The 15,766-nt window shown below is 35.2% G+C and overlaps 1 protein-coding gene across 10 annotated transcripts in view; it reads right to left on the reverse strand.

Moving 5' to 3' along the window:
* The window catches only part of Cep170 (centrosomal protein 170), an 85,107-nt gene that overhangs the window by 27,653 nt on the left and 41,688 nt on the right, over nt 1–15,766 (reverse strand). For 4 of the 10 annotated variants that reach the window (XM_050142940.1, XM_050142939.1, XM_050142936.1 and 1 more), the window contains exons 9-11: nt 14,691–14,848; nt 14,211–14,504; nt 2,581–2,730 (exon numbers count right to left, since the gene is read on the reverse strand). In XM_050142940.1, the coding sequence (XP_049998897.1) occupies nt 2,581–2,730; nt 14,211–14,504; nt 14,691–14,848 (602 nt within the window). The remainder of the gene's footprint in view (nt 1–2,580; nt 2,731–14,210; nt 14,505–14,690; nt 14,849–15,766) is intronic. The other 6 variants (XM_050142944.1, XM_050142942.1, XM_050142943.1 and 3 more) reach the window with 3 other exon arrangements.

Consider the following 15,766-nt stretch of genomic DNA (forward strand, 5'->3'; position numbering starts at 1 on the left):
AACGCTGATTGTCATGAAAGATACCTTCATTCAGTCACATCATGTGACACTGAAGCCGTGTCTGAAGCTCAGCTTGTTATGCTTCATATCTAAGAGGAAAGACTGCCCTTTCAACCAGATTTTACCATCACTGAATTTAGTGTATCATTTCCTGTGCTTATACAGTAACAATGCCAGGCCCACTCCAGAAGCTTACAGTTTACATATCACAGCTCTGCAGCTAGCCCAGTGGAGTCAGGTTTAATCCATTAAAAGGAACAGAGAGTCTAAAGAGCTATTGAAGTACCTGCTAGTCCTCTACTCTCTAGGAAATCAGGCAGACTCCAACTTTCATGAACTATCAAATATGCTAGGACAAGTCTTAATAGATTTCAAGAACCCAAAGCCTGAGACTTTTTATGGTATTTAAGCTGAAAATAACTTTATGAGTTTTTCTATATCCAGTCTGAACTCAGACCCATTTGTGTTTAGATTTGTCTTTTAGACAAATGGTTTTTGAACCCTTCTAGTGAAGTGTATAGGTCCCTTAACCCATGAACACAACACCCTAGCATTTCTTAAGACAAGGGTAATATAAACACTGTATCTCTCAAGCCATAATCAGAGGTGAGAACAGCTGGTGAAGTAAAAAAAAAAGGGGGGGGGTAGGAAGTGGGGATGCTGGGAGTATCCTGCTCTATGGAAGAGCACTTGCTCAGCACACACGAGGCCAAGTTCAATCCCTAATAATACAAACAAAAAAAGACTCCTCTCCAAATCTTAACTCAGGAATTCACACAAAAACTGAAATGCCAATAGGAAATGGAAAACAACAACATAAGGTTTATTTTGAACTATTTAAAACATACCTTATTAAAAAAAGAAAGAAACCCAAGTTACTGTTTTAATTATGAATAGGCTAAGGTTAGATACTTATAAAGTAATGATTTCATATAGATAATACACTGTATGGTTTCAAAAATAGGTTAAAATAGTCAAGTACAGAGATTGATGTATTTAGACAAAAGGAGACCAAAGCTATCTGCCTTCTTGAACTCCCTTCCAAGGCCCTGCAGTCCTTGCCCACAGCTCTGAGCACTAAAGGCAGAGCAATCATCCTGCACTATGCTGAGAAATCCACGATAGGGTGGTCTTGCAACAGGTGTTTCCCCAAACAGGTGGCTTTACATACTTAGGACATGCTGTTTTTTTGTTATAATGGTCTGTCATGTGATGGCTGTGAAGGTAGGAACTTATTAGAGCTATATGAATTTTACTTGGCATGGATTGAGAAAGAAAAAAGAGGGAATATAAAGTAATCCACAAAAACCTTTCCCTGAATTTATCAAAATATCAACACACTACTTGATATCACTATTGATAATTACCTATTTTTAGGGTATGAATTAAAAAGAAATGACAAATTTCTCTAAAGGGGAAATAAAGAACACTAAAAAGCTGTAATTGCTTTGACAATTTTCAGAAAATGGCAAATCACTGAGGAATAGTTTTAATACTATTCAATAAACATACCTGTCGCTAAAGCTATTTAATTTGTAAGAATATAAATGAAATAGTGTTATATAACATGATTTTTTAATTTCTATTTACCCACCATTCGCTTATAACTAATTCTTTTCCTTAAAGAAACATAATCTTAAGAGTAAGATAACAAATTAAGAAAGCGAGGCCAGGTGAGGAAGTGGCTCGGTGATTATGAACACTTGCTGTACAAGTCTGACAACTGGAGTTCAAATTCCCAGCAATCACATAAAAAGCTGGGCATGGCTATGTGTGCCTGTGGAAAGTCCCTGTCCTAAAGGAGTAAGGTGGAGTGTTAATAGAGGAAGACACTTGTGTGCTTCTCTGGCTCTCACATGCACACACAACACACACACACATGCAAGCATGCATGCACGCACGCACACATCCACCCACCTCTCTCCCCCCACCCAAAAAAAATAACCAAAGTTCAAATTCTGGCTCCACAAATGACAACATTTAAGACCACAGCAAGGTTAATTTCTATGTTCTGCATTTTCCTAATTTGTAAAACAGCCTGAAGGCTTCCTTCCACTGAAAGTTGCTGCCTATTATCTGAACAAATAATACTTCCAACTCATACAAACATTTTATATTTTCTTTTGCTACATAAAATGGAGTGGAAGTTTGAAGTCATTGCTATGTCAATCAAGCTACCCTCAGTTGTCCTTCTCATTGCATCCTGGCTTGCACCACACGGCACTCACTGCAGTGTTTAAGCTGCACCTTTCACATGTTTCCTGAGCTCCGTCGTCTACATCCAAACACATACCTCTTAAAAAGCCTAAGTAGTGTGTATTTCTGTTTTGTCTCATTGTACTACTTACAAAAAGGGGAATATAATTTATTATTTTTTCCTGAATTGTAATTATTCTCCTAACTTTGAAAGAACAATGAAAACTAAGAACTAAACCAAAACTGCTTTAGGTTTTTCATTCAAAATAAAAAGTCAAAATTTAGTTTTTGAGGTATTTTACAAGGGGAGATCTATATCAACACTTAAAATTACTTCCAAATGGTAAGAACTTACATTTTATGCATATAAAAAGAATCGCATACCTCTGAGTTATGAAACCCAGGTGTGCTGAATGGCTTTCTTTCTTCCATTACTACTGAAGCAGAGTTGATAGCCCAATCTTTAATCAGACCTTTATGCTTTTCATTGATAATAGGCCTACTATAATCCTGATTGTCATCTACTCCAAATACCTAGGAGGAAAAATTTGTTTCACAATGAAAATGAAAGTGTGGGTACCAGGTTAGTATGTGAACATCAACAGCATCAGAAGCAAACAAAAATATTCTAAATTAACCTCACCTAGCAATTTCAGAAACAGGGAAATTTAATGACAGGATGACTCCCCAGCTGGACTGGACAGAAAGCCAACAGCTGCAGATACGGCTATCCTTTTTAATAGTTAGCAAATATTCTAGCTGATAGAGGGAAATATTCGTAACACTACAATCATGAGAATAATGTTTTTAGCTTGTTTCATGTTTCTATTTTGGAGAAGCACAAAAAAAAAAGAGAAATATATGCTTTTTCTTTATTTGCTTTTTTACTAAAAAAGTTCCATGAACATATATCACTTACATTTATACATGTAATTTCCTAAGGTGCCAAACAAGATTTTATTGTTGATTTTCACACAGTACAGCATTTGTTGGAAATGCTGGTTCTCGGTCTACTCACACAGATAGCAATAAGTAAATGGCTGTCAATGGTCAACACTTTAAAAAGTTCTCAACACAGAGACAATGGTCATATGATTATATTTTCCCAACAGGAAAGACTCCAGACTTTGTCATTTTCTGGCATACAAAAAAACCTGGATATAATACTTTGCCAACAAACTGGAATAAAGCAATAGCTAATTACATTTAACATTTTATTTTAATATTCAATCTAAACTTGGTTCAACTGAATGGATAAATATCCCTCAGATTTATTCATTACTATTACTATATGGGACATTGATCATTACAAGCAGAAAAATACTCCCTTGAAGTAGCAATCTGTAGAAATGTCCTTTGAAATCTTCACTTCCTACAAGAGAAAACCACTTCCAGTGGTGCCGACTCTTCTCATGCTGACTCATCTACAAATGTGTGGGATAGTATTCATAGCTACACTGGGACACATGAAGCCCACAGGTTGTAGGTTGGAAATTGATGGTCCTATAATAACCTGATAAATTCTGAACTGTGCATTTAGTAGAGACCATATCTCTAAATTCAGTGAAATATGGAAATTTTTACCACTAAACAGCTTTATTGCTTAATTTAATTTAAATGCAGTTTTTCAAGAATTTGATTAGAATTATCATTCCTTTAAAAACAAGTTGCACATTATTAACTTAAGTTAAATGAAACCATTAATAGTACATGGAATACAGGATATAGACAGGAATAAATAAAAAGAATTTCATTGCTTCATCCTGCTAAACATTGGAGTAAACTAAGCAATTAAAGTAGAGAAAGAGAGTATACCGGCTCTTGTTGACTTTACCCTGATTTGTAAGGAAAGCAACATTAGAGCTTAAGTGGCTTGTGGATCTTTTGCTAAATAGTTCACTACAAATTTACTGGTTAGTTATTGTTATATTACCAGAAAAAGCAATAACTCAAATTTGAAGTAAAATAACCATACATTCCTTACATTTTGCATCACTGTGGTATGTCAATTTATAGTTTCTGATTTGGTGACAGTTAAGTGAATCGACTTCTTAAAATACAATCACCAGAGTTTCCAATAAATACAGTAAACCTCTTCAAAATACTTCTAATAAAAATGACTTGGACATTGCATGAATAGATTAGTATTTTGAAAATGTAACAAATTATACCCAGAATTGTGCTCTAATAGGAGTTGAAGGCAAGAGAACTCCCAGCGATTTTCTACACATTCCCTTTACAGTACCATCTGTTAGAGAATTGCCATTTTCTTTCTATACAGGTGACAGGGCAGGAAAAATTCCAGTGGGACAAAAAAGCTTTGAGATTTCAAATTTACGATTTATTAACTATTGAGGCAATCTCAGAGTGTAGTCCAGACTGACCTAAAACTCACTATTCATCTCACCTCAGCTTTTCAAGTGCTGTAATTACATACATGAATAAGCCACCATGGCCAGCTTTTAAAACACATTGAAAAATATGAGTAAGATAGCAATGGCTAGTCTACCTTAAACCAGTACGCATTCGTGTCTCACAGACATTTGCTTGTGACAGCTTGCATGAGGGAACACAGTGCACAGTCAGTTACACTATCTATATGCTTGGAGGTATGAATGTTTTTTGCATTTCTAAAGTACACATTTTGACATATGATCTAATAATGATCTAGAATTTGGGAGTGTCTCAAACACGAAGAACGGATTTGTAAGATTTTCCATCTTTCATTCTAGACTGTTACCAGGAGATTTCTTCCATATGCACATAACTATTTGATTTACCAACTGTAGCTTACCTGTCATCATGGACAGCTCAAGATACTTGAAAAGCAGTCTTTTGTTTTACGCTCATTATTTTCTCTGTGCCCTACTCTATTTGGTGTCTACTACAACTTCAAACTTGTTCATAACAAAATCTCTCTCCTTTAGCCAGGAATTCTTTAGGCTGGAGAAAGATACATACCTGTCTAGTACCTTTCCTTACTACAAGAGTCACAGAACAGACACACAGGAGCTCTTTAGGGTCTGACAGATTACTGATATAACTCTCGATTAATAATCAAGGGGAAGAATGATATTCACACGCTATCTACTGCTATCTCCTTGATCCAGAGAGATACGCACCCTGGGACACCTGGGACTGATCCCTCCAACACACTCTAGTATTGGGGAAAGAGAAGAGCACCTTTCACTCCACAATACTGCATGTCTCACAGAATACAATCTCAGGCTTCACCTCAGAATATGCACAGACCATATTCACTGTAGAATTCTCACCTACACCTCAGTGGCTACTCTAAGCAATAAAACTGGCTACTGAGGCATGGTATTTACTAAAAGTACAATAGGGTGGACACTACAGGAAATTTAAGTCTGGATGACTTAGTCCTACTGGGGTCTAATACACACACACACCCAAGAACTGTAGAACCATACAGAGGCACTCCATTATTAAACCAAACATCTGTGAATACCAGACTTTTAGATTCTGATCTCAACTTTGGATTAACATAAAAGAAAGGAATCCTCCAGATAAAACAGACTGTTATATCCAACACAAGTGAAGCCCATGACTTTGGTTTTTCCACTACTAGGTTATTATTTAAAAGTACAAACTACAGAGCCCAGCGTTTCATACATTTCTATTCAAAATGGTAACAGTGGGGCTGGGGACTTGTGGTACTTCTATTAAGTAGCTGATTTTTTGATATTCTATGCATATTTATGTTCCACCTATTAAACAAGTACATGGGTCAAATTATACATATTAATATCAGATATAGGAGACTGGTTCACTGGAACAGAAAACAGAGCTCAATGTGAAAGGAGGGGGAGGGGGAAACTATGTTATAATTATAGCAACACAAATGAAGAAAAAATGAGAATTTCATTGCATAATACTTAATTTATTAAATTAAAAATAGAACTGAGGGTATAGATAAGTGGCAGAGTGCATATCTAACATGAATGAGGCCCAGTGCCAAAAAAGTCCTAATCAATTAAAATTTAGAATCCACCTTCTCAAAGAAATGTGGAAGCTAATAATGAACGCCAAGCTTTTGTAGGCATACACTAATTAAAGGATGGTGAAGAACTAAGATTTTAATCCTAACAAGGTGTCAAAATAAAAACACAGTCGAGTTTTAGACCAGAACAATTTTTCCACAAAGAACAAGATCCTGCTGGCTAAGTCAAATGGGGTTTCTGTAAGTTAAATCATTAGTACAGGATCCCACACCTGACAAAAGAACATTTAAGAAACAATCCATTTTGGTTATCCTGAATTTTTTGCTTTTCCATATAAGTTGAGTATTGTTCTTTTGAAGTCTGTGAAGAATTTTGCTGGGATTTCGATGGGCACTGCATTTAATCTGCAGATTGTTTTTGGTAAGATTGCTAGTAACTTCTGGAAGCATCATGATCCCTGACTTCAAACTCTACTACAGATCTACAATACTGAAAACAGCCTGGTACTGGCATAAGAACAGACAGGAGGACCAATGGAATAGAATTGAAGACCCAGATATTACTCCACACACCTACAAACACCTGATTTTTGACAAAGGAGCAAAAAATATCAAATGGAAAAAAGAAAGCATTTTCAACAAATGGTGCTGGCATAACTGGATATGAACATATAGAAAAATGAAAATAGATGCATATCAATCGCCATGCACAAAACTCAAGTCCAAAATCAATCAAAGACCTCAATATAAAACCAACCACACTGAACCTCATAGAAGAGAAAGTGGGAATTACACTTGAACACATTGGCATTTCCTAATATACAGATCACTTCCTAAATACAGCCCCAGTAGCACAAACACTGAGAGAAACAATTAATAAGTGGGACCTCCTAGAACTGAAAAGCTTCTATAAAGCAAAGGACACGATCAACAAGACAAAACAGTAGCCTACAGAATGGGAAAAAATCTTCATCCACCCCACATCAGACAGAGGTCAGTCTGATCTCCAAAATATACAAAGCACTCAAGAAATTGGCCATCAAAATAACAAATAATCAAAAAAAAATGAGTTAAGGTACAGACCTAAACAGAGAACTCTCAACAGAGGAATCCAAAATGGCTGTAAGACACTTAAAAAAGGCTCAGCATCCTTAGTAATCAGAGAAATGCAAATCAAAACAACTTTGAGATCCCATCTTACACCTGTAACAAGAGCCAAGATCAAAAACACTGATAATAACTTATGCTGGAGAGGATGTAGGGTAAAGGGAACACTCCTCCATTGCTGGTGGGATTGCAAACTGGTACAGATTGCAGCATTATTTGTAATAGTCAGAACCTGGAAACAGCTTTAATGTCCCTCAACCGAAGAATGGATAAGGAAAATGTGGTACATTTACATAATGGAGTACTACACAGCAGGAAAAATAACGACATCTTGAATTTTGCAGGCAAATGGATAGATCCAAAAACATTACACTGAATGAAGTAACCCAGACCCAGAAAGACAAATATCATATGTACTCACTCATAAGTGGCTGACATAAAGCAAAGAAAAACCAGCCTACAATTCACAACCTGAGAGAACCTAGACAACAAATAGGACCCTAAGAGAGACATGCCTGGATCTAAACTACAAGGGAAGTAGAAAAAGACAAGATTGGTTAAATTGGGAGTGTGGAGATTATGGAAGAGGGTAGAAGGGAAGAAAATAGGAGGGGAGCAGAGAAAAAATATATAGCTAAATAAAAACAATTAAAAAAAAAGTCAATCCTTGAAGAATTATGCTGAATTCCAAGGATATATTGTCAAAGAGATCAAAATGACCTAAGAAAGTTGGTTTTTTTTTTTCTTTTGGTTTCTCGAGACAGTGTTTCTCTGTAGGTTTAGAGTCTGACCTGGAACTAGCTCTTGTAGATCAGGTTGGCATCGAACTCACATAGATTCATTCACCTGCCTCTGCCTCCTTAGTGCTGGGATTAAAGCTGTGTGCCACCACCTCCTGGCCAAAAGTTTTGTTCTTAAATTTATAGTATGTTCCCAGGAAAATATAACTTAACTTTTAAAAAAGAAAAATACCTTAAAATTCATTGGAATAAATATACAGTAATTATTTAACACTGTGATTCTGTTATTTGTAACTAACTTTTCAAATGTAAAATTTAGAAAAGTTTGTTACAAGAGCTCAGAATGGGTTAGGAGAGAGCATTTACCACTTCTTGTTCACAGCATTGTTATCTACAAAGATAGACTCAAGCTCAACATTTGTCAATAGATGAATAGATAAAAAGATCTACCATAGAATTAATTAAGATTTATGATAAAAAAGAATGAGTAACAATGCATGTCACAACATAGATGAACCTTGAAGACAAAACTGGTCGGTCATTAAAGGCCACATATAGAATCTGAAATATCCAGACTAAGTAAATGTATAGAGGCAGAAAGCAAATAGTTGCCAATGGGTTGGAACAATGGGAAGAGACTACTGAAATGCAGTTTCTCTTTCAAGTGATGAACACATTCTGGAGTTAGGCAATGCACTCATCCCATAACAGTATGAATTGCTAGAGCTTCCAGACTGTACATTGTTTTACTTTTGAGAGCTGATGTTCCACTAATCATCATTCCGCCTCAGCATACTAATTCCTGGAGTTATAGGTGCGTATTGTAACACCTAACTGAACTGCACATTCTCTAGGACTAAAATACCCAATTTTATGTTATGTAAATTTTACTTCACTTTTTAAAATAAGTACTATATAACCTTTTCCTTGGTGCATTTTTCTTAATAACAAGAGTTTAATTTCTTTGTTATATAGTTAAATTACTTATAGTCAAAATTTCTAATTTTTCCACCTTTTATATACCACTTCATTAAATCTGGCTATTTATCAGTGACTCTTTGTGCCAAACAGATTTTAAGCTGGAGGTGTTAGCTATTGGTAGAGCTCAGCAGGCCCTATAGTCTTCCACTATATGGGTACTTTTACTGAAATTAATATATCTCTTTTCTTCTGACCTAATCTCTATTCATTTACAGCTTTCAATACTATTAACTAGCTAAGCTTGTAACATAGATAGGACTTTTCAAGATCAAGATGTAAAAACTAGTTTTAGTTCTTAAAAAAAAAAAAAGCTTGGCAGTTGTGGTGCACACCTTTAATCGCAGAACTCAGGAGGCAGAGATGGGAATCTCTGTGAGTTGGAGGTCAGCATGGTCTACAGAGCAAATCCAGAACAGTAGTTATACCAAGAAACCCAGTCTCAAAACACCAAAAGAAAATAAAATATTTGGGTATCATGTTGGGTTTAACCAATCTATAAATTTACTGGAATACATCAGCTAATATATCATCAAAGATCATATAAATATAGTCAATGAAAAAGTACATCAAACTTTTACACTCAGGCTTTCAAAAGATAGTTATGTTCTACTACAAAACAAGATCATTCTAGAGATGGCAGGCAGAATTAAATCAGACAAAGGTTACTTCTATAGAGAAAAAAAAAAAAACATGATAGATGCCCTGATAGACAGTACAATCTAGTAGCTACTCTAGGGGCATCAGATAAAGCCTTTTAAGAGAGCTACAAGAGCAGAGTTCTTGTCTTAGTAAGATAAAAATGAGTTATGGAGGGGCTGGTGAGATAGCTAAGCAGGTACAAAGGCACTTGTTGTCATGCAGGACAACCTGAGTTCAATCCCATGAACTCAAAAGGTGAGAACTGAATTCCCCCAACTTGTCTGTCCTCTGACGACTACATTCATGTTCTCTCTCTCTCTCTCTCTCTCTCTCTCTCTCTCTCTCTCTCTCTCTCTCTCACACACACACACACACACACACAGATGTATGTAATAAGTGTTACTGAAATGGATGGTAATCATGGTTGTACAATGTTATAAATGTATTTTGAAACACTATACTACACACTTAGAATGGCAAACTATACTTTTTTTACAATAAAAATATTCAAAAAATAAATAAGGTGAATTATGAAGAAATAGGCATGTAAGAATACAAGCACTTATTGGACTGAACATTAAGAGAAAACTCTTCAAGCAGAAAAAAAAATCAAGACTTCATAAAACAATAAATAAAAGGAAACAATCTATTAAATGTCAGACTTCTAACAGACAAATGAGTTCCTCAGTCAGCTTTGAAAATTAGCATAGGATAGTTTCTTATACCCATGAAGGAAATGAAAATGGCTAAAAAGTTTTGAGAATTAGACAGAAAAGAAGTAAATAATTTTTCTTTTCTCAAAAATAAACCAATCAACCAACCAAAAAAAATGATGGGGAAAAAACATTACCATCAAAATTCAAAATGTAGAAATCTATATGAAAGTCCTACGATAACATCTGAGGCTCTCTGAATTACTCTCTTGGTTTCCATACACATGTAGATTTTTAAATGTATTCCAGTTTCTGCATCTATTTGGCTATGTCAATGCAAATTCTCTGTGGTATGTTTATATGTGCAAGTAAGTGTTCATGTAGGCATGTGTATGTATGCGTTCAGGTGCACATGCATGTGCACTGCATACACGTGTGGAAGCCAGAGGTTATTATTGAATGTCTTCCTTGATTGCCTTTCACCTTAGTTTCTGAGACAGGATCTCTTACAAAACTTGGAGTCTATTGATTAAGCTAGACTGATTGGCCAATGAGCTAAGACAGGAGGACCACCTATCTCTGCCCTGTCAACACGCCCCTTGCTCTGTGGTTACAGATGTGTATTGCCACTCTTGGCTTTATATAACTGCTGGAGATCCAAACGTTAAGTCCTCATGCTTGTACAAAGTACTTTACAGACAGCCACCTTTCCAGCTCTTCAAGTTTCTGATTCTGTATATCATGTTTTCCCTGGCTCTGATATAGATTCGATCTTGCTGTCACCATCAGGATTCAAACTGTCACTCCTGGATCCATGTTCTCAGTACTTGCTTTCTGACTCATTGCTCTGTCCATTTTATATTATATGGAGTTTTCTGTCTTGTTATTTATAGTCTCTTGGGTCTTTCCTTGGTCAAGAACTAAAACTAAGTAGACAATTTGCTACCAATGGGAATCTATAAATGTTGATAAGTTTTTAATAAATCTCCACAACCTTTAGCATTAAAAAGAAAAAATAGGAAGTAAGTCCTCAGTGTCATATACAAGGGATTTCAATTCTCTTTCTCCAAAAGTAACTGTGGTCTTCTGAACAAGACTTTCTCCTTTACTGATGATGCCCCCATCTGGCTACTCTTGCCCTTCACTTTCTGAATAAGACTGGTCTATTCTTTCTATGAAAACTCTGTTATCCTTATTACAGGGGTAATTGTGTATGCTAAAAAAGAAGTCATCTGGCAGTTAAATCTAGTATTCATTGAGAATACTGAGGACAGTTCCTATAGCCATCGATTTTATAATTCTCTTTCCTCTTCAAGCAACTAAGGACAAAACCACAGACCTAGTAAAGTAACGATAATGCTTAGGATTAGAGTCAACAAGATGATAGTGAGTATGGAATCCTCTTTAGATTAGACAGCTTTAGCTATTATATTAGATGGCTGAGATGTGTAACCTAAGACCTCATCTTGGGCACTACTGTAACATTTCCTTTAACACGTTAAACTTCTCAAAGCATTCAATATACTACATTAAATTTATTTGTAATTATATTCCACTATACTTATTTCTTGAGACAAAGAATACACAGTCTTTTCAATTAGAATAATCCTCTCCTCATGCAATGTCTGGCACACTATCAATGAAATAATTACTCCTTAAAAGGTGAAGTAAGAAGGAAGAAGCTATATGGAAGCTTTTGGGTACCAAGCAAATTCAGTTGGACAACAGATGCTCCAACTGTTATCACACATACGCAAACTTCAAAGGGGACTACAGATGAATGAGCATGTCTGTTTACTACTCTGATCCAAGGAGCTGCTTATGCCTCAGTATGGTTACTCTTGTCTTCCTTTTTCTCTGCATCTACAGGATACTTTGTCTTCTTCAGATATATGAATCCACTTCTCCATGTCTGCTCCTGCAAAACAAACTTTAAGCTGACCTGACTTTGGCTTCCATATTTAAGCAGACCTACCGAATGGACTCTCAGCTCTCTTACTGTGGTAGTTACATGATAATGGAGTGATTATTTTTTTCTTTGAAGCAATCTTGGTTTTAGTTACTGCTTTGTCCAAATGAAAATGGCTAAATTAGCTATCCAGTCACATAATGTCATTGTTTTTAATGGGTCTTGCTCTAAAATCTTTGGTTTCTCCATTCTGAAAGTGATGATATTATTTTTGTCAAATATAGGATTCCTTAAGAATAAAAAAGGCTACATATGATAATTTAAAATAATAATTAATAATCAGATTCTGCAAACTCCTCACTGCGTATCAGTTTCCTAAAGAGGCCCATTTGTAGCAATGCCTTTTTTCTTAATGGCTGGCCCAGGTCAGGCTGGTCCTTTACATTGTAACTTCACTTTGGCTTCACATTTAATCCTTTTAGTGCTGAAAGAACTTTCGAGAACTTGCTAGTACTTTGGGTAGAGAGTCATATGTGGAAATGAATAATATAAAATGTAATAATCAGAGATCGTTTATATACAGTTCTCATAATAGACACCATAATAAGCATATTATGTGTTTTTAAATTCCTGTTAAACTTAAAAGAACCCTTCATTTCAGAAATGAATGACACTTAAGCTTAAAGTTGTTGATTTATCCCAAGAATATAGTACACGTAGTTTATACATTTATTCCAGATGTCTGCAAGTAGCCATGTTCTTAACCTCTGTAATATATATAAAATCATAGAATAATATTTTAATGCAAAAATATTAATCATTGTCAATATTAATATTACCTAATATTAATATTAAGCCAATATTAATGGCTTTTTAAAACCCATACTTCTTATTTAACATCAGTAAAAGTATATATTTTTTATATACAATAAAAAAATATAACAATTATTTCCAAGACTAATGGGTCTCAAAGTCTGGCATTATGTGACTCTTAACAGTAAAATAATTAGACTCCTCAATAAACTTATGTCTACAAATTATAAATGTATACCAGTGAATGCATCATAATACTACAGAACAGACTAAAATAGAAACGATACACTGAGAATTACGAGAACATAATCCTACCATGTTTTCCAGCATTCCAGAAGGTTATATCTTGACCACTGACAGGACAGTCTGACAACTCATCACCTCACTAGCACACTCCAAATGGTAATGTGCATGCGAACTACATGGCTATCTTATTTTAATCACAGATTCGATTCAATATGTCTGTACTGGCTCCTAAGTGATTCAATGTTTTACACTCATGAGCACATTTTGAGTAACAAGAATCTAAATGAGATTAATGTTTAGCCAAACTTAGGTTGCTGTTTTCAAGGAAGTAAAATAAATAGCTCATTCTAAGGTTAACTCTTCACTATCACAACGAAATTGGGAAGTACTTTTTAAACCATACAGAAATCATCATATAAATAAACCAACAACATCAAAGAAATATCTGAAATATAGACAATCATTAGGACTGGGTAAAAGCCTGACTAAAATATAAAAACTGATTTTATTCTGATTTCATCAGATAGAAGTAAAAAGAAACAAAGAGAATCAAAAATAATCATAACGTATGCTTTTAACCTGCTTCCAAAATGAAATTAGTAGGTAGAAACCTCTTAATATTTATATTTATTTAATAATAATAGCAATATATTTCTTTGTTCAGTTATGATATAAATAAGTGCAAAATGGCATTACTTTTAAAGCCACTAAAATTTATATACCTTCAAAAGGCCCAGCTAGTTTAACATAGAAGACCTTACATATAGAACTTGGGAAAATTCAGAATATAAACAAATAAAAGAAAATATTTTGTCTTGCTGTTAATCTTCTAGGTCCCTAATAAAATTCTAAAGTTCCAATACCACCAACTGAATAAGAACATTTCACACCAACTCTCCAGTAAGGTCCAACAGTCAAAAACCCCACAAAACTAACATCATACTCAAATTTCAATTATTTACCTTGTCAATCATTTTTCTTGCTTCCACCTCCTCACTGTTGGGATTCTCTAACTCAATGGTATAAGTACCCTTGTCACTTTGGTCATCATCATTATCCTTTTCTGAAGTAGCAGAAGTAGCTTGATTTTTTAACATTTTATCCATCTCCTGGCTTGGTCTGTGCCCAAGACTCCCTGAACTTCTTAATAATGCAGTTTGTAGGAAGGGTATGGACACCGATGGCTCCTCTGATTTCTGTTTTAACAATTTCCCATGTGGAACACCATGCCCCCCTCTGTGATGCGTAGAGCTAGTCTGTAAAGACAAAGAAACCACTTTGGCATCTGCTGGTGGAGATTTTGCTTTTTCAAGTTTTGTATGTGGTGTTGATAAAGTAGTTTCCTGACATAAGATTCCTGAATTTTGAGTAAAAGAATATGACCTTCTCTTTCTGGAATGATCTTCATCAGAGAATGCAATCATAAAAGCAGTTTGACTTACAACAGTTTGGTCTTGATGCTTTTCAGTAGACTGGACCTTCTTTTTCTGTTCTGAGTGATGGCGTCGTAAATGTTCCTCCAGAGTGGCACGCCTGCTACAGCGCCTGTGCACACCAGCATTCTCTGAGTCACTCTGTGTGCCATCATCGTGTTTGTTTCCTGGACACAAGAGAGCAATGATATAGTAGCAAACACAAAAATTCCAAGGAGAAAATCAGAAGCACACACAAAACTCTATTTGTTTTGACACTCTTCCCCTTTCTAATACAAAGTCGCAGGTTCTTTTCTGTAACAGGCTCTGCACACTGTCCTCAAATGCAATGGTTACAAATACATTTAATCAATAAACAATGAGGTCCTTCACTAACAACTGGCTATATTACTTTTCTTTCCCTAAATCCTTATAAAAATTTATCAGTGACTTAAAAGATAAGCAGTGTTTCATCATTTCTCATAGTCTGTACTTATAACAGCAATACACATTAATTCTGTCTCTGAATCGTAAACCTTTGTCAACAAAAAACTGACTTTTAAGATTAAGAGTAAGCAAAGCCTCAACCCTACATAAGAACTACAGGCAAGTAAGAAATGCTGAGTGGAAGGAATAGTCTTCCCCAAGGAAGAACACACCAATTGGTTATCCAATATCAAATGGCCAGCCCTGCTTGAAAACACACACAAACAATATTATACAGACTAAGCAGGTTATGCTATGTATTGAGGAGTTACGTTTACAACGAGAATTAATGAAAAAAAGAAGGCAATAATTTGAAAAAGACAACTGAGAAGGGGTGTCTGGGAGGCTCTAGAGGGAGGAAAGGAAATGGGAAAATGAGGTCATTATAATCTCAAAAAAATAAAAGTAATTTTTAAAAGACGGGTGCAACTGAAATAACTTATTAAATAGAATATGAATGTCATAAAAATGGAGCATATCTAAATTATGATAGTCAATACTTTTAAAAGTTCAGTATAACTTTCAATGAAAAGATTCGATTTTGTAGCTTCTATAAATAATGACATAATTTTTAGAAATGCTTTCTTAGCAGAGATTTCTAAACTCTAGTGGCTTCAAAG

Source organism: Alexandromys fortis, unplaced genomic scaffold, assembly GCF_014885135.2.
Source record: "Alexandromys fortis isolate MF-2015 unplaced genomic scaffold, M_Fortis_MF-2015_v1.1 scaffold_51, whole genome shotgun sequence".
Classification (NCBI taxonomy): domain Eukaryota; kingdom Metazoa; phylum Chordata; class Mammalia; order Rodentia; family Cricetidae; genus Alexandromys; species Alexandromys fortis.